At 58.1% G+C, this 26,664-nt stretch overlaps 2 protein-coding genes across 2 annotated transcripts in view; both read right to left on the reverse strand.

Annotated features, from left to right (window-relative positions):
* Window positions 1–3,115: 3,115 nt before the first annotated feature.
* IL12RB1 (interleukin 12 receptor subunit beta 1) overlaps window positions 3,116–26,664 on the reverse strand; it is a 31,154-nt gene continuing 7,605 nt past the window's right edge. The window contains exons 8-10 of the mRNA XM_069493789.1: window positions 26,419–26,656; window positions 22,439–22,453; window positions 3,116–3,171 (exon numbers count right to left, since the gene is read on the reverse strand). Of these exons, the coding sequence (XP_069349890.1) occupies window positions 3,116–3,171; window positions 22,439–22,453; window positions 26,419–26,656 (309 nt within the window). The remainder of the gene's footprint in view (window positions 3,172–22,438; window positions 22,454–26,418; window positions 26,657–26,664) is intronic.
* On the reverse strand, window positions 18,024–20,455 carry LOC138399279 (interleukin-12 receptor subunit beta-1-like). Its single transcript, XM_069493790.1, has 4 exons — window positions 20,131–20,455; window positions 19,763–19,844; window positions 18,829–19,112; window positions 18,024–18,747 (listed from the first exon to the last, which is right to left on the reverse strand). Exons 1-4 carry the CDS (start codon window positions 20,265–20,267, stop codon window positions 18,735–18,737), a joined length of 516 nt encoding a protein of 171 aa, XP_069349891.1. The 5' UTR covers window positions 20,268–20,455; the 3' UTR covers window positions 18,024–18,734.

Consider the following 26,664-nt stretch of genomic DNA (forward strand, 5'->3'; position numbering starts at 1 on the left):
TGTGACAAACCAGCCAGACTGGGTGCTGGCTGTTGACAGTGATGTGAGACCAGCTGTTTACAGGGGACCAGTCAGCCCCTCTTCCGGACGCCCGAGTCTGGCTGGCCAGTGCAGTACGCTCCTCCGCAGGTGTTTGTGCAGAGGGCCGCAGTCCTGGCAAGCCCGGCTCTGTCCCGAGGCCACCTCCAGCCAGGGCTGGGAGTGAGACAACAGCTCATGTCCCAGGCAGGAACGGAGAGCCAAGAACCCTGGGCCCCCCATTCCCAATTAGATTCTCCTTCCGCTCATGCCTGGCTGTGCTGCCTCGGGCACATCACTTAACCTCTCTGGGCCTCTGCCTCCTCGTCTTTAAAATAGGCATAATGAGGAATCTCTGTTGCCAGATAAAATACAGGCTGCTCAGTTAAATTGAAATTTCAGATAAACAATGAGCACTATTTGTTTTATTGAGATAGAGTCTCACGTTGTTGCCCAGACTGGAGTGCCGTGGCGTCAGCCTAGCTCACAGCAACCTCAAACTCCTGGGTTCAAGCGATCCTCCTGCCTCAGCCTCCTGAGTAGCTGGGACTACAGGCATGTGCCACCATGCCCGGCTAATTTTTCTATTTTCAGTAGAGACAGGGTCTTGCTCTTGTTCAGGCTGGTCTCGAACTCCTGGCCTCAAGCGATCCTCCCACTATGGCCTCCCAGCGTGCTGGGATTACAGGTGGGAGCCACCGCGCCCGGCCACCACGTTATGACGCAGCAAGAAGGCCCCACCAGACGCAGCCCCTCGACCTCGGACTTCCCAGCCTCCAGAACCGTGAGCCAAATAGACGTCGAATGTTCACAACCGCCCCCAGCCCGCGGCATCTGCTGTAGCAGCAGGCAATGGACTCAGACAGCTGTTCATCTGAAATTCAAAGTTGACTGGGAGCCTGGCAATGTGAATTTCCTAACTCTCGCCCCGTGTGACGGAGCTGCCCTCACCGGAGGCTGTGACCACCCTAACAGGTGCCCGGGCCAGGCACAGAGAAAGTGCCGACGTGTGGGAGCACTGCGGTCCTTTGTCCTCGTCTTTCCCAGCAGCTTACAGGACTGGGCTCGTGTGAACTGTGATGAGTGACTCACAAATGCGTCGTCTGTCTCTGGGGGACAGATGACAAGAATGGGGCCATTATTTGAGGGTTTCACCGGAACTTCAGCAAGACTCTTTAAACCACCAGAGGCCCCTGGGGGGACAAGAGGCCCAGGATTCTTCATTTGTGGCCTGTCCCCTGTGTCCAGAGCCACATGCGGACCCTGCAGGGTTCAGTAAAGAGTTATTGAATGCAGGAAAGACAGGACTCAAATATTTATTAAATGAATATTTATTGACACTAAGGCCCCTCTCATGGGCTCCACACGCAAGGGCTTTCTGGTGGAGGTGAGCCCTGACCCAGACCTAAAAGGAGGAGATTCATAGGTACAAGCAGGGCTGTGGAGCACAGGCAGGAGGCACAGCATGTGCAAAGGTCCTGGGGCGAGAGGACCGTCATGCTCCCAGGGGCTGTCTTCCTGCCACCCCCGGCTCCCCCGACCATTCCCAGGCTCCAGCTGAAGCTGATGAGGCTGAAGCTAGGATTGGGACGGCCGGGGCTGCCTGGCTAGTCAGGTGGGACGCGGCACCTTCACCACGCCCCCGCCCCACGGGCAAGGATGCCAGGCCCCAGCCCGTTCCAGCCCGGGTGGGGGCAAGACGAACCTCCAGGCTGCAGAACCAGGCACACTTCTGCCCCGGAATTCCCAGCCGGGTGCGCCCTCCTCCCCGACATGGCTGTGGCCACCTGGGGGGACACAGAGCAAGAGGAGCAGGACAGGGCCACAAGCTGCTTGGCAGCGTCAGGCAGCAGAGAGGGGAGCTTCGGGAGGTGCGGCTGGGGGCTCTCAGGACCAAGAACCAGTGCTGGGATGACAACAGTCCCAACCACGGTCACAGCAGCCGCTAGTGCCCATGACCCCCAGTGGCGCCTTCCCGGCAGTGACCTCACTTAATCGCCACAAAATCGAGGCCAGGCCGGTTCCATAAGTATCCCCATTTGAAACTGAGGCTCAGGACAACGAAGCCACTTGCTGAGGGACGTGTGGGGACCCCATGAACACCCACCTTTCCCTTTTGACCTCATTTTTTACACTTTTGTTATTTAATTTTTTTTTAAGACAAGGTCTTCCTCTGTCACCCAGGCTGGAGTGCAGTGGCATAATCACAGCTTACTGCAGCCTCGAACTCCTGGACTCAAAGTGATCCACCTGCTCCAGCCTCCCGAATAGCTGGGACTACGAGCACATGCTATCACACTGGGCTAATTTTTCTTGTTTTTTTTTGTAGAGATGGGGTCTTGCTATGTTGCCCAGGCTGGTCTTGAACTTCTGGCTTCAGGTGCTCCTCCTGCCTCAACCTCCCAAACCACCTTTCCCTTTTAACCTCACTTTTGAGGTGAGAAGATGGAGGCCCAGCATCTGGGGCCAGATTTGGGTCCACTGGGCCATTTGCCTGTGGCCTCAGTAGTACTGGCCATAAAATGGGACTTTGGGTGACTTTGGACTTCAGATGGCCATGAACAGACCCTTTACCTCTGGCTGCTGGGCCCACTCTGGCTCAGCCCAGAATTATGGCAGGAAGAAACCTCCCTTTGATTCCCCACCACCACCAAGTTGGCTCTGTAACTCTCTGAAACTCACTGTATCCAGCACAGAAAAATGTGCTCATGGGGTATTCAGTACTTACTGGGCTCCTGGGACAGGGGCACGGGCAGGGCTTGGCTGCAAAGGGGCCCATCGATGGAATTTCCCAGTGATGAAAATATTCTATCCAGATGGATAATCCAGGGCTGTATGCATTTGTCCAAAGTCATGCAGCTGCACTCCATTGTACATAAGTTACACCTTAATAAACTTGACTCAAAAAATATATATATATGATATGGTGGGGCGCGGTGCCTCATGCCTGTGATCCCAGCACTTTGGGAGGCCGAGGTAGGAGGATCACCGTAGCCTTAGAGTTCGAGACCAGCCCGGGCAACATAGTGAGACCCCATCTCTACAAAAATTTAAAAATTAGCCTGCTGTGGTGGCTCACACCTGTAGTCCCAGCTACTCAGGAGGCTGAGGCGGGAGGATGGCTTGAGCCCAGGAGGTTGAGGCTGCAGTGAGCTATGATGATGCCACTGCACTCCAGCCTGGGTGACAGAGTGAGACTCTGTCTCAAAAAAATATATATATATGTATATATATATATATATGTATATGATATTTTATTTGGGGAAAAGCAACGTAAGAACAAAATGCAAATGCTTTGTATGGAGTCTTCTGTTTTGGAAATTCGTGTCATGAAGTGTAGCTCTGGGATGATGAAAAGTGGTCCCTTACTACCGACCGTAGCCATCCAGATGTGCCCGTTAATGTTCTTTTTCTTGCTTCAAAATAAAACACATCTGGGTTTTAAGTTTTGTGAGTACTGGCTTGCTATACACAAAGCGCGGGTGAAATGTGCGCGCCGCCCTCCCAGCGGCAGGGGGACGGCGGAAGAGTCCGTCTTGAACTTGACGATGCTCCAGTGGTTGCAGCTGCACACGCGGTGGGGGGGGAGCCTCAGTTTCCGCACCTGCACAATGGGGTGACAGGCCCTCCGCTCATGGGGCCGCCGTGGGGCTGGGCGCGCTGGGCCGGCGCGGTAGGCGCTGTCAGAAAGGGGTAGGTACATCCTGGGTCAGAGTTGCTCTTTTTGCTTCTCAGCCGTGTGTGTCGGTCTCACGCTGACATGAGCCGACGTGAAGGGCAGCTCCCACACCTCCCCGGCACCCGCATGCCCGCATGCCCGATCTTCAGGGCATTTCTGTGCCACCCCAAGGAGGAAGCGGCAGCAGCCATGTCCCGGTGTCAGCCGGTTCCTGGCCACACCCCACTGCACGGCAAGTCCTGGCACTGCTTCTGTTCTAGAACATTCCTGCGGTGAGGAGCCCAGGCTGGTGTCCTGCGGTCTTGTTCCTGAGACCCTGGGGTCCCGGCATCATTGAGAGGCTGGACTCAGGGTGACCCATGGGGGAGCCACCTTGGGGACTCAGTGACGTGGCCCTGCGGGTGGGGATTGGCGGCGTCAGGGCACGGCCAGTGGGAATCTGGGGTGGGGACTTTGGCGGTGTCTGGCAGTTCAGCCCATCAGCCACTGACTGAAGACTCAACAGCAGCTAATCCTGGAGGTCAGACAGGGACCTGAGCCACCAGAGAGGGACACAGTAGGAGAGATGACAGACAGGGAGAGACAGAGGGACAGAGCGGGCTCCTGGGCCATCAGTGCCCGCCGAGGTCTGGCCTGGGGACCCCACCCCGGCCTCCATCCAGACGGCGCCTGCTTCTCCCACACACGGCTGAGGACACTGAGTCCTGGGTCTGCCAGCCGGCGCCCCCGAGGCTGTGACACTGCCCGGCCCGAGGGAGAGGAGGCACAGGGAGCTCCCCGGAGGCTGGGACCCAGGCGAGAAGGTGAGGGGGTGGCCGGGGGTGGGGCCAGCCCGGTTCTGTGAGGAAGGGGAACCCCGAGTCTCGGGCGGAGGAGGGTGACCCGGGATTAGCAGGCACCTAATAAAGTTGGCAGGGGGATGTCGTGGAAACAGGGTCAGGGCCGCCGGGGTCGCAGTGGCCAGGTTCTTAGTGGCAAGGCACTTTTGAAATGTCCCATGACTCAAGGGCTCCCGGGGCCGATCCCAGGCCCTGACGTCCGGACCGAGGGACATCTCAGCTTCTCCCGAGAGCAGCCTGGAGGCGCCCGCGTGGGGAAGCCGAGAAACACCGAGAATGTCCCGGGCCGGGACGGGGAAGACTGGCCTGGGACTGGCGCCGGGATGCCCCGAGGGGACGGCTGGGAATTCTGCTTTGGTGACCCCGGTGATGGCAGAGGCACGCGGCGCATGGCACAGAGGCTACCACACAAAGGCTGCTAGACCCCCAGCGGTGACCACCCCTGCCCACCCCGGGAGAGGGGACTTGCAATCCACAGAGCGACGCCCACCCTTGGGGAAGCCCACTCTGGGTGGTTCGAGGGGACCCGGGAATGTGGGAAGCCCGGGGGCTGGGCTGGCCTTGCCTCTGATGCTCCCGAGGAAATGGGCTGGGACCCAAACGACCGTTTCTGGAGAAACCCATCATTTCACCAGGAAATAGCCCCATACCCTGACCCGCGGCTTCCACTGGGGCCTGAACGGGCGAATGGACAGGCCAGGAGTTTGCAAGGAAGTGGACGTGCGTCCCAAATGCCACCACAGGCAGGGGAAGACGCCAGTCGTGTAAAAGTGGGTCCATTCAAAAACAAAAAAAACAAACACAAACAACAACATAACGCCAGAAAAGAACGAGGCAGAAATAGCAGGTGTGGAAAAACCTCGTAGTAGAACCCGCGGTGCCATGTAGAAGGAATTATTAACCAGGTGACGTGGAAGGTCAGGCGGAGGGACCTCTGCCTCAGTGAGGAGGAATGAAAGAAGCAAAAGGTGTCCCCAAGCCTGCAGGGAAACAGGCACAAGCTGCATTATGGAGACTAGTGGGGCAAGCCGGATGTCTGGGGCCCACCTGTAGGAGCCGCAGCGGCTGAACTCGGTGGCCGTGGGGACGCAGAGGTGGCGGCCAGCGCGGCGTGAGGTACCTGCTCCAGCACGAGCCCCAGGCCACGGACGGGGAGTTATTTAATGAGCACCAGTGAGGACCGACCCACAGAGCTGGCTGGGCTGAGCCGCCCCGTGGCTACTGCCAGGAGGTGTCCCCCGCCACGTCCACGTCCAGGAGCCCCTGCTACTGTCCTGGTCACGTGTGGCCCGGTCTGTACTCGACACCCGAAACCTTTTGGCCACCATCCAACTATCTCTTAGACCCCCCCCCAAAGACCCAACAAGCTACTCCACACTGTGCTGGCCACCTAGGAAATGCTTAGAATGTGGGCGTTCCTGGGCTTGGTGACGTGCCCCAGAGCCCACACTGACGGGTGAGTGGTACGGGCCGGTGGGGGACGCCTTCTGTGGGTTCAGCTTCCAGGGTGACATGTGGGCACCACTCAGCACATGCCGAGTGTCGTGGATGGACTCACGGTCCCGCCGTTAGTGTTAGCGTTCCCCCGGGACAGGATGTGAAGGCCCTGGGGAGATCCAGCCAGACTGGCCTATGTCCCTGAGGGCACCCGACAGCCCGCAGCCCGGTTTACTGGCTGGTGCTGCTACTCGGAGGGCCGCGTCACGCCACCCCCTTTGGAAAAGAAACGCCAGCTGAACCCGTCATCCCACCTGGCACCGAGTGTGCCTGTCGTCTGCGGTGCGGGAAGATGGGTGAGCACCTTCCCAATAAAGACTTAATGCCGGCCGGGCGCGGTGGCTCCTGCCTGTAATCCCAGCGCTCTGGGAGGCCGAGGCGGGAGGATCGCTTGAGGTCAGGAGTTCGAGACCAGCCTGAGCAAGAGCGAGACCCCGTCTCTACTAAAAAATAGAAGAATTAGCCGGGGGTAGTGGTGGCACCTGTAGTCCCAGCTACTCGGGAGGCTGAGGCAGGAGGATCACTGGAGCCCAGGAGGCGGAGGTCACACTGAGCTAGGATGACGCCCCTGCACTCCAGCCTGAGCAGCAGAGCGAGACTGTCATTCATCATCATCATGATCATCATCGTCATAATTTGCATCTTCCTGATCCCAAGTGAAGCTGAATCCCCCGTGCACACCCCTCCTTCATGAAACCCTCCTCTGGGTTCCTTGGGACCCCACGACAGGAATCGCTTACACACGTTTGACCGTGTTCCTCCATCAGGTGCATGCGTTGAAACATCTTCCCCGAGTTTGTAACTTGCCTTTCACTTTCTTCAAGGTGCCTTTGGATGGGCAAAACGTCCTGCTCTTAATACGTACAGACAGACTAATCCTGTTTGGTACAGGCAGTGCCTACTGGCATGATCTGGGAAGTCACTTGTCACCCCCAGCTGGCACACATTTCCTACCAAGTCATCAAAGCTTTATTTTATTATCTTTTTGCATATAAGCCCTTAACCCACGTGGAGTTGCATTTTCATGTGGTGTGAAGAGAGGAACCAACGTGCTTATCTGGCCACGGACTCCAGCTTTCCAGATCCTTGTCTAGGATCCCGGGACCTCCTCTCCCCACTGCTGGGACAAATTCTCTCCACACTGGAGCGAAATTCCTGACCTGCATACAACTGTGCTTGGGCATTTAACTCCAATCCATTGGTCTGTGCCAATTTCTCTCTGACTTAATCTCGGGCTTCGTGATGGGTCCTCGTATCTGGTAGGACAGGTAGGGCCACTCCCTTCTGCCACAGCGTTCCAGCTGGGCGCAACCCTCCTCCAGGTAAATTTCTGAATCACCTTATCAAGTTCCAAGGAAAACCCTGTCATGACTTCGACTGAGATGGTGTCAAAACTACAGGCGGGGAGAAACAGCATCTTCATGGCCTCGGCCTTCCTATCCATGAACATTGTACATCCGCCGTCTCCTTAGCTTCGTCAGTCTCTCTCTCAGAGGTATTGTGTCTTTTTTTCTTTTTCTTTTTCTTTTTTTGAGACAGAGTCTCACTCTGTTGCCTGGGCTAGAGTGCCGTGGCGTCAGCGTAGCTCACAGCAACCTCAAACTCCTGGGCTCAAGCGATCCTCCTGTCTCAGCCTCCCGAGTAGCTGGGACTACAGGTGTGCACCACCACACCTGGCTAATTTTTAAGTTTTTTGTAGAGACAGGGTCTCACTGTGTTGCCCAGTCTGGTCTCCAACTCATGGCCTCAACCGATCCTCCCACTTGGGCCTCCCAAAGTGCTGGGATGACGGGTGTGAGCCCCTGCTCCTGGCCAGCAAGGTGCAAATTTAAACACCCATGAGACGCTATCTGATTGGGAAAGAGCTACAAAATCCCCAAACACCAAGCGTTTCTCAAGACATATTTATGAGAAACTCACGAGTGGCCAGGGGAGGGTCGGCGGTTCTAATGATTCGGAAAAGCCTCTGGGGGCTCTGAGGCCATTTCAGTTCACAGTGCACGCGTCTCAGAATCCCGGAGGAGAAACGCGCGTTTCTGCTCCTGCCACAGCGCCAGGCTTAGGCAGTGTTCCCTCTGAGCCGGGGAATGTGTGGGAAGACAGGGGAATTGTCACTTGAGGGTGGGGAGGGTGTGCATGGGTGTCCCGGGCTGCTGGGGCAAATTGCCACAACCCAAGTGGCTCAAAACAACAGAAATCTCTCGTCTCGCAGTTGTGGAGCCCAGAAGTCTGAGACCAGGGACAGGTAGGCTGAGGCCACGAAGATGCTGATTCTCCCCGTCTGCAGTTTTGACACCATCTCAGTCAAGGTCATGACAGGGTTTCCCGTGGAACTTGATAATGTGATTCAAAAATTCACCCGCAAGAGCAGAGGGCCGGCTCCTTGGGCTGGGATGACTCAATGAGCTCGCGAGAGCTGGGGGCAGCAAACACAGTGCGTGCTCCCTGGGAGGATCACAGGGCGCGTTAAGACAGCAAAGGCGAAAGTCGGCGTTGGCTGTTTGGATGAGTGATAGGGGCTCAGCCTACCCTCATGCGCCGACCCCAGCCCCCCGACCGCGGCTCCGGGCAGGTTGGCGCCGTCCCTCTGAGGCGCAGACCCCGCTCCGCCGCCTGTGGCCCAGCAAACCTCCCTGGGCTGCAGCCAGACACAGGCCTGCAAACTGAAACCGGGCCTGCGGCCTGGGCCACCCACTTGTGAAACCGGCTGTTGGCTGTCCCTGTTTCCTCCCTGTGAGAAAGTCCCCCCACACCCCCTCCCACCGGCGAGGCGGCCCGGGGGACGGAGGGGCGGGGAGAGAAGGAGGGCAGAGTCCTCCCAGGGAACCTCAGGGAGTGACAGCGCCACCCTGTGCCTCCGTTCTTCCATCTGCAACTGGGCGACGTGGGAGGAGGAGATCTCAGGCTTCTGGCTGGAAAGCTTGGACTTGGGGACCCGGAACAAGTGACTTCACCTCTTTGAGCCTCAGTTTCCCCCTCTGTGAACTAGTGAGAAACACAAGGTCACGAGGGCTACTGCAAAGGGGGCGTGTCTGTCCTCTTAGAGGCACGAACAAGTCCCATCTCCCCCTTGAGACCCTCCCAGGGTGCCCTGCTGCTCTTAAGCTGAGACCAAACTGTCCCCGTGGGCCCCGAGGAGCCACAGCCTCGCTCCATCCTCTCCCGCCACTGCCCCCTTGCAAACACACAAGCTCTTTCCCAACTCAGGGCCTTTGCACGGGTCTTCGCTTCTGCCCGGAACCCTCCTCACCCAAACCTTCCACTCCCTCCCTCTCCTCAGCCCCAGTGCCACCCCCTCCAGGAAGCCCTCCGTGGCTGCCTGATCTGGGATCTGGAGAGACGCTCCCTCTGCCGCTGTGGCCATGTGTCCCACTTCATTCATCGCAATTTTCGAGATTTTCGCTGCCTGACTCCACGTTATATATTCATTGCTTCAAGCACTTAATGTCCAAGTCCCTCCTTGTCCCCCGATCACGAGTCCCACAAGGGCAGGGATTGGTCTCAGTTGGCTCTGGCTGTGTCCCTTGTACCCAGCCCAGGGCCTGCGAGCACACTGATTAAGCCCTGTGTCCAGGAGCTGGGGACGCCATGAACAAAATACAGACTGCTGATGGCAGGGGAGGCAGAAAAGCCATGTGGGCGAGTGTGGCATTTGAACTGAGACCTGAGGCGGTAGGGGACACTCGGGCAACACGGTTCCAGGTGGAGGCACAACCCACGCAAAGGCCCTAAGGCAGGCGCGCGCCTGACTTGTTGGAGGAGCTTCAAGGGGGCTGAGGTGGCCCAAGTGGATTAAGGGGGAGGAGGGAGTGGGCCTCGTGGATTGGGGAGGACTTTGGCTTTTAACCTGGGGGAGGTGGGAGCCACAGCGGGTTCTAGACAGAAGAGGGACATGTCTGACTCAGGCCACCAGGGGGGCATGCCTTTGGGGAGTGAAAGCAAAAGTGAGGAGACCAGAGAGCAATGGCAGGGCTGTGCCAGGTGACAGAAGGGATCAGATTCGGGAGCAACTGTACGGGCGGAGGAGTGCAGGGAGAACAAGAGGGTCAGAGGTGCCCGTTTGAGCCGTCTCACAGGGGAGGAGACTGAGGCTCTGGGGGTAGAGGGACCTGGGTAGGGAGAGGTTGGAAGGAACAGGTGGGATGCTCAGAGGTGGCCAGGGCCCAGGAGGGAGCCCTGGAGCCCCCCTGAGTGGCCAGGACCGCCAGCTGCCTCCTGACGCAGCCTCCGCCCTTCCCTGTCGCTCTGTGATTCTGTCTCTGTAACCCTGTGCCTGTCCGAGGGAGAAGGCTTCACCTCTGACCGACGCCGCAGGCCTGACTCGGCTGCCCACAGATTCGTTTACTCCCCCACAACTCTGAGACGCCGGGACTGGCCCTGTTTTACAGCTGGGGAAACTGAGGCGCAGAGAGGTCGATCCGAGACAGAGGCAAGATTCACACCCGGGGCCTTGGCTCTAGGCCCCATTGTTGGGGTGGCATTCTGCCTAGGAGTCATTAAACGCTCAGCCCTGGAATATATTATTCGGTTCCCAGCCTCAGAGGGGGGCTGGGGTGGGAGTCCCCAACATACTAAAGATTCAGGTTTCGATTTTCCTGGCCTTCAATTGCTGTGGTTCTAGGATTGTCTGTGATTCATTTGCTCATGCGTTCCTGGCCACCTCTGGGTGCCTGCCTTACGCGGGGTGACAGCCAAGGCCCCAGCTGGAGGGCCCAGGCCGGATAGAGATATCCCAGTCCGTGGGTCAAGGTTACGCCATAGGGACGAACCCAGAGCTGGGGGTCTCCAGGGGCCCGGGAGGGGGCGCTTCGTAAAGAAGGGAATCTGGGGCCGGAGAGCCTGGTACCACCCCCTCCCTGTCCGCGACACCATGATGGGACAGGGTGAAGATGGCAGGGGACTTCCTGACCCCAAATCCAAGCCTGGTGTGGAACCCCAGAGTTTCCCTGGCCCTGCAGCCCCGCCCTAGACGCCCTCTCTGGTCCCCATTCCCAGCTGGCACCAGGCAGCCACCAACGCCACCAGGACAGGCCTGGGCCTCCTGCCAGACCAGCTGCTGGGAAACCGGCTCCGGGAGGTGGGTGTCGCCACCCAGCCTGGCAGGGCGGAGACTTCTGTGCTGGCCACGCATGGGACAGCCCCTAGGGTGGCAGGCTGGAGGGCAGCCGGGCCGCGGTGACCAGCGGTGCCACTGGGGCTGGATGACGCTCTTCGTGATGAGCCTCAGTTTCCCCATTTAAAACCGGGGAGGGGGCTATGTCTAAAAACTGGGTGGGGGCCGAGCTGTCGGTGTTTGAGGGTTGGAGGGAGGCTCTTATGCGGTTTGGGTCTCCCAGGGAGCAAGTGAGGGGCTGTGAGGGCTCGGCAGGGGGCGAGGCGGGTCGGGGACATCAGGATTTGGGGAAGGACAGATCCCACGACACTGGCTGGGCTGGGCTTCGAGATCCCGGGGCAAGGTCGAGAGACAGACAAGCAGAGGGGAGAGACAGGGAGAGATAGAGAGATAGGGAGAGAGAGAGAGAGAGACAGAGGGGGGCAGGGAGGAGGGAAGTCTGAGGGCTCAGCCGGCCCGGCAAGTCGGCCAGCAGCTGGGGGTGCAGGACGAGCCCCCGGCAGGGGCCACCGAGACCCCTCCCAAGGGCCAGAGGACGCCCGCGCCTGGGCTCCTGAGTGCACCGTGTGAGGCTTAAAATGATTAAAGGTGGTGATAGCTTTGAGGGTGCGTGCCTCCGCCACCTAGCGGCTTCTCACTTCCCGCAGCCTGCACCCCGCCCCGGGATTAGCTACCCCATTTCACCGACAGGGAAACTGAGGCTTGGAGCAGCCCAGGCTGCACAGCTCGTTGGAGGCAGAGCCTGAACTTGGCCTGTGATGGGAGACATTTGTGGACTGACTGGGTGACCTCCCCCTTCCCCTCCAGTTCCCAACCGGAAAGGAGAAACCTGCCCGTCCTCCCTCCCCCCAGCCCCCCAGCCCCCCAACCCCCACCCCCCGCGGTGTTTTTCTTCCCTCCTCCTGGGCGTTTTGGTTTGGGCTGAACCGCCACGGCGGGAGCAGGCGGTTCCCACCGGCAAGGTCAGCCCAGGGCAGGAAGGGAGCCAGGAGCAGCTCCAGGTCAGGGGAGGGAGGAGGACGCTGGGCGCGAGCTCGGCCCTAGCCCCACAGGGACCAGGCAGGTCCCATGTTCCCTCCCCACCCAGGTCCCCATCCCTGGTTTCCCCTTCTGGAAAGTGGGGCCTAGTGTGGTCGCAACCCCCATGCCTGGCCGTGGGGGAAGCCTGTTGCTCCAGCCAGGGGAGGGGCCGGGACTGGGCGGGGTTTCCCACGTCCCTGCCAAGGTTCTGCTGCTCCGTCATTAAACATTGATGAAGGCTACTCTGTGCCTGTCCCCATGGGCGAGTCCAGCCCAACTGGCCTCCAGTGGGGACAAAGCCAGACACAGACGCACCAACCCGGCCGTGGGGCTTCAGGGTCCAGAGGGAGGGTTTGGGGGAGGGGAGGATGGGGTGAGGTGCCCGCCAAAGGGGACATCAAAGGACACCAGGAAAATTCTCAGCTATGACACCTACAGCACAGGCCACCAAAGGAAAAGAGATAAATTGGGCTCCATGAAATTTAAGACTTTTCTTCCACAAAGGACACTATTTAAGAGAGTGAACACACACCCACAGAGTGGGAGAAAAGTATTTGCAAATCATGTATCTGATAAGGGTCTGGTAGCCACAATATATAAAGAATTCTCACAACTCAATCATAAAAAGATTAATAACCCAATTAAAAGCAGGCAAAAGTGGCCGGGCACAGTGGCTCACACCTGTAATCCTAGCACTTTGGGAGGCTGAGGTGGGAGGATCCACAAGTTCAAGTTTACAGTGAGATATGACTGTGCCACTGGACTCCCACCTGGGTGACACAGTGTGACCCTGTCTCTAAAAATAAATCAATAAGTAAGTGCTGGAGGACCCCTAGCTCTTCCATCATTTAAACTGCACTTTGTCTCCATCTCAATCATTTCTCTGTCTATATTATCTCTTTATTTCCTATTATTTCCGTATCCCTCGTGACGATCCTCCTTTGGGGCCTGTTTTGCTGGGAGAGTAGCTAACTCCCGGCCACTGGCGCAGTGAGCAGGGTCCTAAAGGCAGAAGGCTTTACCGGAGTGAAGGAGATTCCCATACAGCGTGGCAAGGGACCCGGAGAAGCTGCAAGCCAAGGTGCCCAGGAAGGGTAAATTAATCTCGGGGGATGAGATAAGTTAGGGTAACAATGGGGAAGACTTTTCTCTCTAACTTTCCTGAGTACATGGAACTGCTGCAGACTCTGTTACAGAGTTCTGGGCTGGTTGCCAAACAGAAAACTCTTGAGGAGCTGTTTGGTTTAATTTCCGAGCACTGTGATCCCTCTCCGGATATGCTTAGGCTACGGCAATGGCAGTGGGCTGTCAGTGCTTTGCGAATAGCATACAGGAGCAGGGAGAGGGTCCCTCTCCCCGTGTGGCAGCCCTGCTCGCTGCGCCAGTGGCCGGGAGTTAGCTACTCTCCCAGCAGGACAGGCCCCAAGGCAGGATCGTCGCAAGGGATATGGAAATAAATAATATAGACGGAGAAATGATTGAGACGGAGACAAAGTGCAGTTTAAATGACGGGGGAGTCAGGGGTCCTCCAGCATTCCCGTGAGCTGTGAGGCCACAAGTGAAGTCCCGCATCAGTATTTATTGTTACAGCAAATAGCTAGCTGTCTTTTGTCAGAGAACTACGTGTACAGTTCATCCTTTTAGGGTTCCAGGGGAGCCTTACCTAATTCTGTCTACAAGAATAGATGGTTACACAACTTTTATAAGATACTACTCTAATCTACTTGTTCTAAACCCAGAGACACACAGTCAGGAGTGAAGCAGGGATAGCCTTGAAGTCTAGGATGGTTCCAGCGGCACGTTTTCTGCTGGGCAGGCATTTTAATCAGCTTCTCCGCCAAGGACCCAGACCGAGATTCCGCCTTGCAGAAAAGCTCAAGGCGATGGCCGGCAGCGAAGGAGAAACGTTGCTGTGCAAACGTCCTCTGACGATGCCCCCTTGTTGGAAGCAGCTTCTGTTCTGTGAACTAACATGTCCACAGATTCCTTCAAGGCAAAGCCCTGCAAACCCCCCGAAACCTACCGCATCTCTTAGCCTCTTTCCCAACAAGTAAGTAAATAAATAAAAATAGGCAAAGGCCTTGAATAAATGTGGCTCCAAAGAAGTTATACGATTGGCCCCCAGGAGGAAAGTCGGCAGGGAAATGCAAATTAGACCACAAGGAGACACCGCTTCACACCCACTGGGATGGCTGTAATCAAAAAAAAGGGGGGGGGGAATGACAGGTGTTGATGGGGATGTGGAGAAATTTGAACCCTCGTGCAGTGCCACAGGGACTGTCAGACGGTACAGTTGCTGCGGAGAGTCTGGCAGGCCTTCAATAAGTTAAACACAGAATTAGCACATGACCCAGCAACCCCGCTCCTAGGGATACACCCAAGAGGACGGACAACAGGTGTTCACGCCAGACTTGTACACAAATGGCCAGGGCTGCGACATCCACAATAGCCACAAAGTGGAAACAACCCAAACGTCCTTCAGGGCACGAATGAATCAGTAGCGACCAAGCCGCACAGTGGAATCTTCAGACATGAAGAGGAACGGAGCCCTGATCTGGGCTACAAAGTGGATGCACCTCGGAAACATCTGAGCTTCTTTCATGAAAGAACAGAACACAAGGCCACATGTTGCATGATTTGATTTCTATGCAATGTCCAAAACAGGCCAATCCACAGAGACAGCGGTGGCTGCCAGGGCTGGGGGAGGGGAGTGGGAAGTGACTGCCAATGGGGACGGGGTCTCCTTTTGGGGAGACAAAAGTGTCCGAGAATTAGATGCTGGTGATGGTTGCACAACCCTGTGATTGTATTAAAACCACTGAATTGTACACTTTGAAATTGGATTGCACGCGATGTGAATATAGCTTTAAGTAAAGGAGGAATAGGCTGGGCGTGATGGCTCACGCCTGTAATCCCAGCACTACTGGGAGGCCAAGGCGGGAGGATCGCTTGAGGCCAGGAGTTTGAGACCAGCCTGAGCAAGAGCGAGACCCCATCTCTACTGAAAAAAAGAAAAATTAGCCGGGTGTGGTGGTGTCTGTAGTCCCAGCTACTCGGGAGGCTGAGACAGGAGGATTGCTTGAGCCCAGAACTCTGAGGTTGCCGTGAGCTAGGCTGACACCACTGCACTCCAGCTGGGGTGACTCTGTCTAAGAAAAAGAAAAGAAAAGAAAAAAGGAGGAATATGCAGAGGGCAGAGTGAGGCGAGGGCCTGGCACCTGGGTCACAGGCAATGAAGTGCAAAGGACCAAGCCAGGGGCTGCCCTGTGTCAAGGGTCGTCTCCTGCAGCCCATGGTCCCCAGAAGCCTCTGACACCCCAGCCTCATCCTGGCTCAAGGGCAGAGGCAGAGACAACGTCTCCTTCTGACCACACTCAGAGGCCGTCGGAGACACAGAGGAAGAAGGTGCCTGGAGAGGTAAACTGAGGCAGCCGGTCTCCCTGACGGAGGCATGCTTCTCGCTTCCTGGCAGGAGCTGGGGAGAAAGGAAGTGATGGAGCAAGAAAGGCTGAGACAGAGGAGAGAGGTTGGGGGGGGGCTGGAGACACTGCCTGACCACATCCATCTTACAGCCCAGAACACTGAGGCCAGCAAGGAGGCGCCACTCGCTCTGCCGGACTGCAGTGAGGAGGATGTTCAGACAACTCAGGAATCAGCTGCCCAGTCTCCTGCTCGAGACCCCACCACCTTTCTGTGTGTGTGTGAAGCAGACTCTCACTCTGTTGCCCCGGCTAGAGTGCCGTGGCATCAGCCTAGCTCACTGCAGTCTCAACCTCTTGGGCTCAAGCGATCCTCCTGTCTCAGCCTCTCCAGTAGCTGGGACTACAGGCACGTGCCACCTGCCTGGCTAACTTTTTGTTTTTAAATCTTGTTGCAGAGATGGGGTCTTGCTATATTGCCCAGGCTGGTCTTGAACTCCTGGCTCCCAGCAATCCTCAGCCTCCCAAAGTGCTGGGATTACAGGCCTGAGCCACTGTGCCTGGCTCCCAGTGGGCTTTGACTTTTATCTCCCCCCTCAGTTACACCTGCTTCAGGCTGCCTCCTGCCTCAGGCTCTTTGCACTCGCTGTTCCAGCTCCTCTTCCCCATCTCAGCCCTGGCATTGCCTCCTCCAGGAAGCCTTCCTTCGGCCCCCGTTTCTCACATTCTCCCCATCACTCGCAAGCTTATTATAACTCTCCATATGATGATTGGATTACTGTCTGCCTTCCCCACACAACTGGGAGCACCCCTCCATGAGTAGGCAGATTCTGACCTATGCAGGACGGGGCCTGGTATACAGTAGGCACTCAACACTGACTTCTTGAATGAATGAATGAAGCTGGGCTGTGAAGCAGGGCTACCGCAGTCCTGACTCCTGGAACTGCCAGGAGAAGCTGAGGGGTGGACAGCCTGAAGGGCCCTGGAGTCATGAGTTACACAGTAGTTGCTCAATAAATACTGGGTCAGGGCTCTGATAAGCAAAGTCTCTTACATCATTGATTCCAGATCCCTTACCATTTTACAGACAGGCAAGCGAGGCCCAGAGAGAACCTCCTGTGGGTTATTTCCCAGTGGCAGAATGAAGACTCAAAGCGACTTTGGCAAAAATGGGAAATTTTGGGTTTCAGGCATGGCTGGATCCCGGGACTAACGCTGCATCTTTCTGTGCTGCTGTCCTCCCTGGAGACACTTCTAGAAGGCAGGCTCCCGCGTGGTGGGCAAGAGGCCCCCAGGCTCAGCCCCCCAGTGGATGGAGGGCGTCTGTCTTTCCCATACGCTCCCCCAAAAGTTCCAGCCGACAGGGAACCCTGTCTGTCGCAGGGGGCTGTGCCTGGACGGTGAGTTTTTAGCCAACTCCAAGGGCCACCAAACTGGGTCCTGTAACACTGCGTGAGCCCAGGGTTGGGATGGCACCTAAGGGGGCATTGAACTACCGGGAGCCCTTGGGGCTCAGGCCACTCAGGTCACTCTGGTGAGGCCACTGACCCAGCCTCCGCTCCTTTCTGTCCACTTGGTCCTGTCACTGCCGGGGCCCGTCTCAGCCCGGAGCCCTGCCCTAACGGATGAGGAGGTCAAGGCCGGGCACTGTGGTTCACACCTGGAATCCCAGAACGTTGGGAGGCTGAGGCAGGGGGATCGTGCTGGAGGCCAGGAGTTCAAGACCAGCCTGGGCAACATAGTGAGACCCCGTCTCTACAAAAAGAAAAAAAAATTAGCCAGGGTCTAATAAGCCCAGGCCTGGGCTTCCTGCCTCCAGGCGCCACCGGCTGCCAGAGCGCTCTTCCCCAGAGGCCTCGCCGCTTTTTGCCACAACATTCAGTGCTTCTGGGTGTTAATTCCCCGGCTCCATCAGAAACCGGAAAAATCTGTTTAGCAAAAGCCCAGGGGAGGTGGGAGGAGCAGGGCATGCCGCTGCTGCCACCTGGTGGCCACTCGGGGAATCTGGGCCCACCCGTCTACCGCAGGTGGGATTTCAGGGTTCCCCCACCTCCCACCTTCCAGGCTCTTGTGGGGAGCAGGGGCTGCCGAGGCAGGACGTGAGGGAGTCTGGCGGTGTGGACAGGAAGGGGGAGAATCCAGGGTGTGTATGGGGGACAGGGGTGCCGCTGCAGGGCGCTGGCGGGGGGCTGGGGACCAACCAAGGCTCCTGTTACGGGGGGACCTAGCTGCCCCACGCCCCAGGCTGTCCCTCCCGGTGCCCAGGCCTGTCTCTGCAGAGTTCTGGGCGCTCATTCGGGTCCGCCGCCTCCAGACCAGGCGCCCCTTGGGGCCCCCGGGGAGAGATTAACGCGTGTGTGGACGGACGGATGGAGGCGTCATCACGCTCCCATTCGGGGATTTTGAGCAGAACGTTCAAACTTCAATAAGAGCAGAGATCTCCCCAAGACGGGGCTCCTTTATTGCGACTTTGAACAGCTCTGCGAGGTCAACATTGTCATCACCCCCATCTTGCGGGGTGGGGAGGGCAGACTGAGGCTGGGGAGGGACCCCCTTTCCCCAGAACGTTCAGAGCACCTGGTGCCGCCCCCACCTGGATCCTCCAAGCCTCAAGACCCCACAGTGCTGCAAGGGGCCCTGCATCCAGACTCCCTATCCAGTGCTCCTGGGAGAGGACGCCCAGTCCAGGGCTCTGGGATGGATCTGAGTTCCATTTGCCCCTCACCGCCAGTCTGTCCTGCGCCAGAGTGGGCCGATGACAGAGTCTGTCCCTGCCCCGTGGATGTCTGGCCCGGCTGGGCACAGTAGCTTCTGTTTCACGGTGGTTTCTAGGGTCCCCACCATAAGATGTGACGCAACAGGTGCTGGTCAGAGTAGACCAGGGTGGGCGGCAGGGGTGCTGGGGTCTAGGGGCCGAGGGGCCTGGGGTCACTCAGGCCCCAATATGACTCCTACCTGTGCTGTGTGGCCTAGGCGAGTCACTCACCCCCTCTGAGCCTCATTGGCCACATCTCTGACATGGAACGGCCATGGTAGCTTGCAGGGGCAGTGGTGGGGATTTGGTGGGGGGCTGCATCATGAGAGTGTCGGGATGGAATGGGCCGGGTATACCCTCAGTGCTTAATAACCAGCCATCATGGTTGCGACAGTCAGTGTTCCTGTCTGTGAGACAAAGCGGATGTGCCCGTTTCTCCCTCAGGCCTCCAGGGCACCAAATGCCCCAATCCTGGGTCTCTGCATTACCTCTCTGGGGAACAGCAGGAGTCCATCCGCCTGGGCAGGGTTGTCCCCCTGACCGTCCTGCCCCCTGGGCCCCAGGACATCAGCCTTGGGGTGTCCTTGCATGGGTCTCCATCCTCCAAGGACAGCTCTGGGTCCAGGGCCAGCTCGGGAACACCCCAGGGCAGCTCTGTCTTCTCCTTGAGAGGCTCTGTCCCCTCGCACTTGTCCCAGGGCACCTCCACCACTAGGGCCTCTTGTGGGAACAGCTCTTCCTGGAAGTCCACCGGGGTGATCCACTGCCAAGTCTGGAGACACAGGGTGGGGCCCGGGCTGTGGGCGGGGCTCTGTTTCCCACCCACACAGGAGGGAACAGCCCAGGCCCCTGCTGGCTAAACCCTCTCAAATTTGGGGACCAATGTGAGGGTCCACTTTGCTTCAGTGACCCCCACGCAGCCTTTCTTAAGAAGGTCACCCCCATTTCTCTTTGGAGAATTGCTTCTCCTCCCGGATGGTCCGGTTGGGTGGTGCAGAGGCCCACCCCCATTCTAGCAATGGGCAGGTGACCCTGGCCCAGCCAATCACAGAATTTCACGCCCTCGGGTCCAGCCATAGGCAAGGGCACATGACCCAAGCTGGACCAATCAGTGATGGCCCTGAGACTTTTGCTTCAGTTAATGGGGCAAATGGACACCCTCCTTCCAGAAGCGCAAGGCTGAGCCTGCCCAGGAGAGAATCCTGCAGGGACGCCAGCAGCGCAGAGAGCCGGATCCCTCCTTGGGCCTCTGCTTGCCTGTCTATAAAATGGGGAGGCGTTTGGAGCACTGGTCTAGGAGCCCCCATCTCAATGGACTGGGGAAGAATAAAATGAGCGGATGCATGGCCGTTGCTCAGCAGAACCCTCGCCCAGAGTGTGCACCCCCAAACCGGGACCCGGAGTGAGGAAAGGAGCCCTTACCTGCTTCCCCTGGCTGCTGGGGAACTGGACAGCAGAGCTGGCACAGGGTGTGGGCAGGAGCGGGCACAGGTGCCGGGCAGCCCTGGAGGGAGGGGCAGTGAGGGGAGCAGCGCTTCCGTCCGCTCCGACTTTTCCATCCCCGTTAGGTTATAACGGCCGTGAGGATACGGATTGGGGCAGGGACGGAGGGGAGGAATCCCACGGATTCGGATTCAGACGCCACCTCCACCCCCACTGCTGGGTGCCCCGGGCCAATTTCTGACCATCTGGGCCTCGGTTTCCCTGTCTGTAAAGTTGGCACAACCAGGTACCTACTTGATGTGAGAGGCTACTGTTCATGCATCTCTCAGGGGAGAAGGTCGAGTTACCTGTTCAGGCCGAGGTAGCCAAGGACGCCCAGGAGGAGGACGCTCGCGAAACTGCCCAGAGACGCGAGGAGGATGAACAAATCGGAAACCTGGACTTCTGGGGGTGGGAGGGAGAGCTCGAGTTGGCGCAGGGGCATCTCCCGCCTCTTGTTCAGGGAGGGGGCTGGAGGGGTCGGGCCCCAGCAACTTGCCCCTCGGTCTCCTCATCTGGGAAGTGGGGGCCGTGGAAGCCACCTGCTCGGTAGCCACTGAGAAATAAAGGCCTGGCACACGGCGAGCGCTGGGGACACTGCAGCTCTAGGCACCTGCGCATTCACACTCGGCCCACGCGGCTGCCCTCTGGACCCAGACCTGCCCCCCAGGGCTGACTCTTCACTTCTCCTGGATCCAATTGGTCCCCTTGGGACTGAAAGTTCAAAGTCCACCGTGGCAGGAACAGGAATCATTTGGTCCCTGAGTCTCTCGCAGCCATGCGCCCCAGGACAACAGAGTCTGTGTCCTTCTTATCCTTTCCATGAGAGAGACACTCATTTATTCATCCACTTAATAAACAGCCCCCTGCTCCCTCTTCCTCCCCAGGAGCCCCCACCCAGGCTGGGGGAGGCAGAGTTTGACCCAGATATCCCCAACCCCAGGATGACAGATCAGGGAGAAGGAGCAGTGGCAGATGGGGGCATAGCCAGAGGAAGACAGGGAAGGCTTCCTGGACGAGGGGTTTTTTGAGCTGGGTTTTGAAGGAGGAATAGGGGTTTGATGATGGGGAAAACAAACATTCAATGCAGGGAGAGCCTGCATGGGCAAGGCCCCTGGAGTATGAGGAAATGTTCGTGAACAAAAGCTGCAGGAAAAGGAGGTGAAGGAGGTGGGAGCAGATTGGGCTGGGACTTTCTCCTGAGGGCGATAGGGAGCCATGGAAGGGATGTGAGTGAGGGCAAGGCTGCTCAGATCATTATGGGAAGCTGGGTGCAGTGCACGCTGGGTAAATAACCAGGCCCTGCCCCCTCCACTCACCCATGCTGAAGTGCTGGGCCTGGCTCCAGGCACCCCTGAGCTGTGCCGTGTCTGCTCGCACCTGGACCGTGTAGGCTGTGCCGGCCCGCAGGCCGTGGAGCGTGACTTGGGTCTCTGTGGGCTTCACGGGCTGCTCTGCAGGGGGGAGGCAGCCATGGGTGCTGGGACCCCTTTACTTCCCTGCAGCCACATCCGCCTCCTCAGTGCTCCCTAAGGACACCGGCTCAGCCCTACCTCAGGGCCTTTGCACTGGCCGTCGCCCCGCCTGGCTCTCCTTTCCCCCAGATACCCACACAGAGTCGAGGCTGGGCCAGCTCTGTCTGCTCCGTCCCGAGTGCCTCCGAGCACACGGGAGCATCTCAATCAGCGTTTGCCGGCTTGAGCGGGTCTCAGAAAACGCTTCTTAGCCGCCCTCAAAAGGAGGACACCGGCCGCGGCTGCACTGCCAGGGAAATATTCTTAGAACTCCCCATCCGTATTTGAAAGCGGTCAAGGGGCTCTTCCCCGAAAGACGTTTTGGGGGAATTGGTAAACCGGGCCGAGTGGTGCTTCCGTGCGCCTGAGCCTCCGCGACGTGGCTGTGGGCAGGTCGCTTGTCAGCGCGAGGGCTGTCCCCAGCTGCGCCGCCCTACAGAGGTCACTGACCCCCACTCGGCCTCAGTTTCCCCCTCGCAACACGGTGGAGGTGGCCAAGGTGAGAGCAGGGTGCCTACATCTTTGAGGCCAGGACAACCCTGCGCTGTGCCTCGTGGGTGCTGGTGACAGTGGGGGGAGGGGTGGGGCGGGACAGGAACTCAGGTCGTGCTGGCCCGCGGCTGTGGGCGGAGGGAGGGCGCGGCCTGGTCTGCAAGGCTGTGTCACCTGCAGGGGGGACGGGAGCCTCCAGCCCCGGGGACGCCGTCACAGCCAGGGCGGGACATGAGCCCTGCCTGTATATTCTCATTTCTTTCCCTCCTAAAGGGCAGGAAGGGACATCTGGTTGGGCTCAAATCCAGGTTTGCTGGATGTTTGGGCAGGTAGATCCCCTCTCTAGGCCTCAGGTTCCCCATCAAGGGACCGGGGACAGGGCTGTCACCCCTACTTGATGGGAAGTGAGCTGCTGGTGTGCATGAAGGGCTGCCACAGACACACCTGGAACACTGTGGACGCTCAGCTGATGCCCACCCAGCCCTCCCTGGGGTTCTGGACCCTTGAGTCCAGGCCGGGCGTGGTGGCTCTTGCCTGTAGTCCCAGCACTCTGGGAGGCTGAGGCAGCAGGACAGCTTGAGGCCAAGAGTTCAAGACCAGCCTGGACAACATAGCAAGACCCCATCTCTACAAAAAATTTAAAAAGTTACCCAGGTGTGGTGATGCGCACCTGTAGTCCCAGCTACTCAGGAAGCTAAGGCAAGAGGATCCCTTGAGCCCAGGAGTTGGAGGCTGCAGTGAGCTATGAACATGCCTCTGCCCTCCAGCCTGGGCAACAGAGCAAGACTCTTTAGACCCTTGTTTTAAGACCCAATTCTCTTGTTTTAAGGGTAGGAAAACTGAGGACCAGAGAGGGCAATGAGGTGCCCAGGGTCACACAGCAAGGCAGACCTCAAGCCGAGACCCCCTCCTCCCCAGCTGGACCTGCACCGCCTCACGTACCCGACACCTGGTTGCTATCTTCATCTCGGCAGCGCACGACATACTCCTTCAGGACGCCGGGACAGGAGCTCAGCGGGGATGGCGTCCAGTCTACAGACACCGAGTCTGGGCTGTGATTCTTCACCGAGATGTGATGTGGGGTCCCGGCCCCCGAGGCTGCAACCGGCACGATTGCCACGGTCAACACCGAGAGCACTGGTTGAGCACATCCTCAGTGCCCAGCCCACACCATCCAGAGACCCCGGTGAACCTGGCCACAGTCAGGTGGGCCTGGGTTCAAATCCCGGCTCCACCGCTCAGTCTTACTTCTCTGAGCCTCAGTTTGTTAATCTATAAAATGGGGCAGTGCTGCTCAGGGTATTTTTGGAGTCCACTGCGCTGACTTCCACGTGTCCGGCCTGATATGTGGTAGGAGCCTCCGGCTCGCTCCCTCCTCCTGCCACCCAAGGCCACTGCCAAGCCCTCTAGGGAGATGAAGCTGCAGGTTTGGGCCACTCACCATTGCCCCCAAAGTGGTAAGCGGACAGGACCGTAGACCACGATGTGGCCTTCTCCGGGTGTGCAGAGGCAAAGATGGTGATCTGGTAACACTGCCCCTGCCCCATCGCCCTGGGTGCTCGGCTCCAGCTGTGGGTTGCTGGGAGGAAAAGCAGAGGCCAGGCCACTAAATAGATTGTGTTCCCACCTCTGCACCTTTGCGCTGGCTGTGTCATCTGCCAGGAACTCCTAGAACACTCCTACTCATGCTTCAAATCCCCTGCACCAATGCCCACTCCTCCAGGATCCCTTGCCTACGCAACTCCCCCAACCTGTCCGTGTCCCCCTCCGACCCAGCCCTTACTCCACGGGGCCGGGGCATCTGTGTCCAGCTGTCTCCTCAGTCTGGGAACTCCTCGAGAAACAGGCTGAGCTGAGGCTCGGGCCAGGCCCAGGGCAGGAAGCGAGAGAGTGAGAGGCTGCCTGCGCCACAGGGCACCGTCTGGCCGCCAAAGAGGCCTCATTAACTTGCCACCAGCATCTCGCTCGCTGCCACCTTCCCTGGTGCAGGCAAATATTTAGCAAACACCCAGGGACGTGTGATGCGTCACCCGCCGGGGCACGACTGCCCGGGGCTGAACTCGGCATCCCGGCAGGAGGCCGCAGAGACACACGGGGGACAAGGTCCAAGTCTCAGCCTGTGCCCCCCTCTGTGTGACCTCCAGTAAATGGCAACATGTCTCTGGCCCTTTGACATCCGTGTGTACGGTCCCTGAGGTTCGAGCCAGCCAGGAGCCACATCAGACGCAGAGGCAGAGGCAGAGACAGGGTGGCCGACGCTACTGTACCCATTCCAGCCGAATCCTGGGCTTGGGCCGCAGTCAGGGTGCAGGTGGCAAGGCCCCTGTCCTGGCCGTGGGGCTGCCACTCGATGCAGTACGTTGTGCCCTGAGCCCGGGCTGGCCAGTGCATGCTGGTCCCATCGGTTCCGACGCTGATATTCAGAGCCCCTGGCTCTGGGAGGAGATGAGAGGGTCACGTCAGGGTGTCTGAACGAGCGAGTCCTCCTCCAGCCTGACTGTGCTCCCTGCCAAGGCAGCCGCCAAGGCTGCCTGCGCTGCCGTTCCTCCCACCCCGGCTGGTGGGTGGCTCCTGCCGCGGCAGATGCCTGGCCGCCCACCGCCTGCCTCGCCGGCAGCGTGTGACGCAAGACCGAGCCTCCCTGGCCTGACCGGCTCGCTGGTCTAATGCCAAGCTCAGAGGCACGAGAACGCACCCACGCAGTCCCTGCGCGAAGCCCTCCCACTCCCTACAGCCAGGGTGTCTGCAGCGATCTCAGAGAGCTGGGCGCTGCTTCCCAGTCTGGGCACAGCAACCATTGACTTTTCACTTTTATTTTTTTGGAGACAGGGTCTCGCTGTGTCACCCAGGCTGGAGTGCAGTGGCCTGATCGTAGCTCACTGCAGCCTCAAAGTCCTGGGCTCCAGCGATCCTCCTGCCTCAGCCTCCCGAGTAGCTGGGACTACAGTTGTGCGCCACGACGCCCGGCTAATTAAAGAAAATTTTTTTGCAGAGACGGGGTCTTGCTATGCTGCCCAGGATAGTCTTGAACTCTTGGCCTCAAGCCATCCTCCTGCCTCAGCCTCCCAAAGTGCTGGGAATACAGGTGTGAGCCGTCACACTCAGCTAGCAACCACTATTTATTGAGCACTGACTGTATGCGCCAGGCCAGTGCCAAGTGCTTCCCAGGAGCCACTCCATTAGAACGCGGGGCCGTGATCACCCCATTTCACAGATACGGAAACTGAGGCTCTCAAAGAGCAAGCCACCACCAGCCTGGGGCCACTCAGCAAGATTATGGCCCTAACCAGGGGAACCGGCTACTCCGCTACCCCAGCACGTGGCTCTGCCTGTCTGAGTCTTGGTTGTGTCCTCTCTAAAATGGGTGTCATTGTGAGTCACAGGGCTGCTGGGTGTTCAGGCACAAAATCTAAGGGGGTGCTGAAAAGCTTCGTTATCAAGATAAACAATGTGTTGATGGAGTATATTTACATATCAAAATGAATGCAAACACGTACGATGAGCACTAGCATGCTCGCAACAGCCAAAGGCAGAAACAACTCAAATGCCCATCAGTGGGTGAGCAGATAAACAAAGCGCGGCCCACCCTCACGCTGGAATGCCACACAGCCCTGAAAAGGCACGCAGCTCCCACACCTGCCGCGCCGTGGGGAGAGAGAAGCCACACACAGAGGCCACGCAGTGTGCGACTCCATTCATAGAAGTGTCCGGAACAGGCCAATCCACAGAGACAGGAAGCAGATCGGTGGCTGCCAGGGCTGGGGGAGGGGCAGGGGAGTGACTGCGGATGGGGACGGGTTTCCTTTGGGGGGGGTGAGAATGTTCTGCATCTACATAGAGGAGGTGGCTGCACAACCTTGTCACGTACTAAATGCCACTGAGTTGCTCACTTGAAAATGGTTAATCAAATTTGCTGTGTGAAGTTTAGGTCAGTAAAATATCTGTATATAAAACAAAATATCAAGATTTTAAATAAAATACAGGATCAACCCTATTCTGCCTCGCTCGCCTCACCCTGATCCTGGTCCTGGTCCCAATAAAATTTTAGTTCCAAAAACATGTAGACAGCCCAGGTTATAGTTTGTTGGTTATTTTAAAAATATTGCATTATAGGGCTGGGCACCGTGGCTCACACCTGTAATCCCAGCGTTCTGGGAGGCCAAGACAGGAGGGTCGCTTGAGGCCTGGAGTTCAAGACCAGCCTGAGCAACATAGCAAAGGCCCATCTCTACAAAAATAAATTTTAAAAAGTCATCTGGGCGTGGTGGTGCGCACCTTGTACTCCCAGCTACTCCGGAGGCCGAGGCAGGAGGATCGCTTGAGCCCAGGAATTAGAGGCTGCAGTGAGCTGTGATGACGCCACTGCACTCCAGTCTGGGAGACAGAGTGAGACCCTGTCTCAAAAGCGAACAAAAAACCCCGCATTCTAGCATTATGGATCTCGACCCCTGAATTTTTGCCGCATCCCTAAATCAGGCACCGCCTTGAGTGTTTCTGCCTCACTCATCTCAGCCTGGTCTAGCTGGGGGTCAGCACAGGCGCTCGGCTCTGAAGGGTCCTCCCGCGGCCCGCCCCGCCCGCAGGAGGCACCTGTGTGGGCGGAAGCAGGAATGTGCCACGTCTGGTTCCGGCCGGGGCCGAATCGATTCCAGGAGACAACGGTCACGTTGTAGGCAGCACCCGACAGATAGACCATTTTCCCCAGGCGCAGGGTCCTGGTGGCCTTGGCCTTACAGGGGCAGGACAGCATGTGCAGGTGCACTCGGTAGGTCACCTCTGCACCAGACGCCGCGCCTTGGCAACCTTCCGGAAGCTTGTGCTGCTTCGGCTGTCGTA

The sequence above is a fragment of the Eulemur rufifrons genome, chromosome 2 (assembly GCF_041146395.1).
Source record: "Eulemur rufifrons isolate Redbay chromosome 2, OSU_ERuf_1, whole genome shotgun sequence".
In the NCBI taxonomy this organism is placed as follows: domain Eukaryota; kingdom Metazoa; phylum Chordata; class Mammalia; order Primates; family Lemuridae; genus Eulemur; species Eulemur rufifrons.

Excerpts from the sequence above, each read along its gene's own strand:
- LOC138399279 (XM_069493790.1), bottom strand. The coding sequence starts at position 20,267 with ATGCCCCTGCGCCAACTCGAGCTCTCCCTCCCACCCCCAGAAGTCCAG. Across the intron at positions 19,845-20,130 it reads GGCTACCTCGGCCTGAACAG|GGCTGCCCGGCACCTGTGCC; the intron begins GTAACTCGACCT and ends CCCTCCCTCCAG. Across the intron at positions 19,113-19,762 it reads CCAGCAGCCAGGGGAAGCAG|ACTTGGCAGTGGATCACCCC; the intron begins GTAAGGGCTCCT and ends CTGTGTCTCCAG.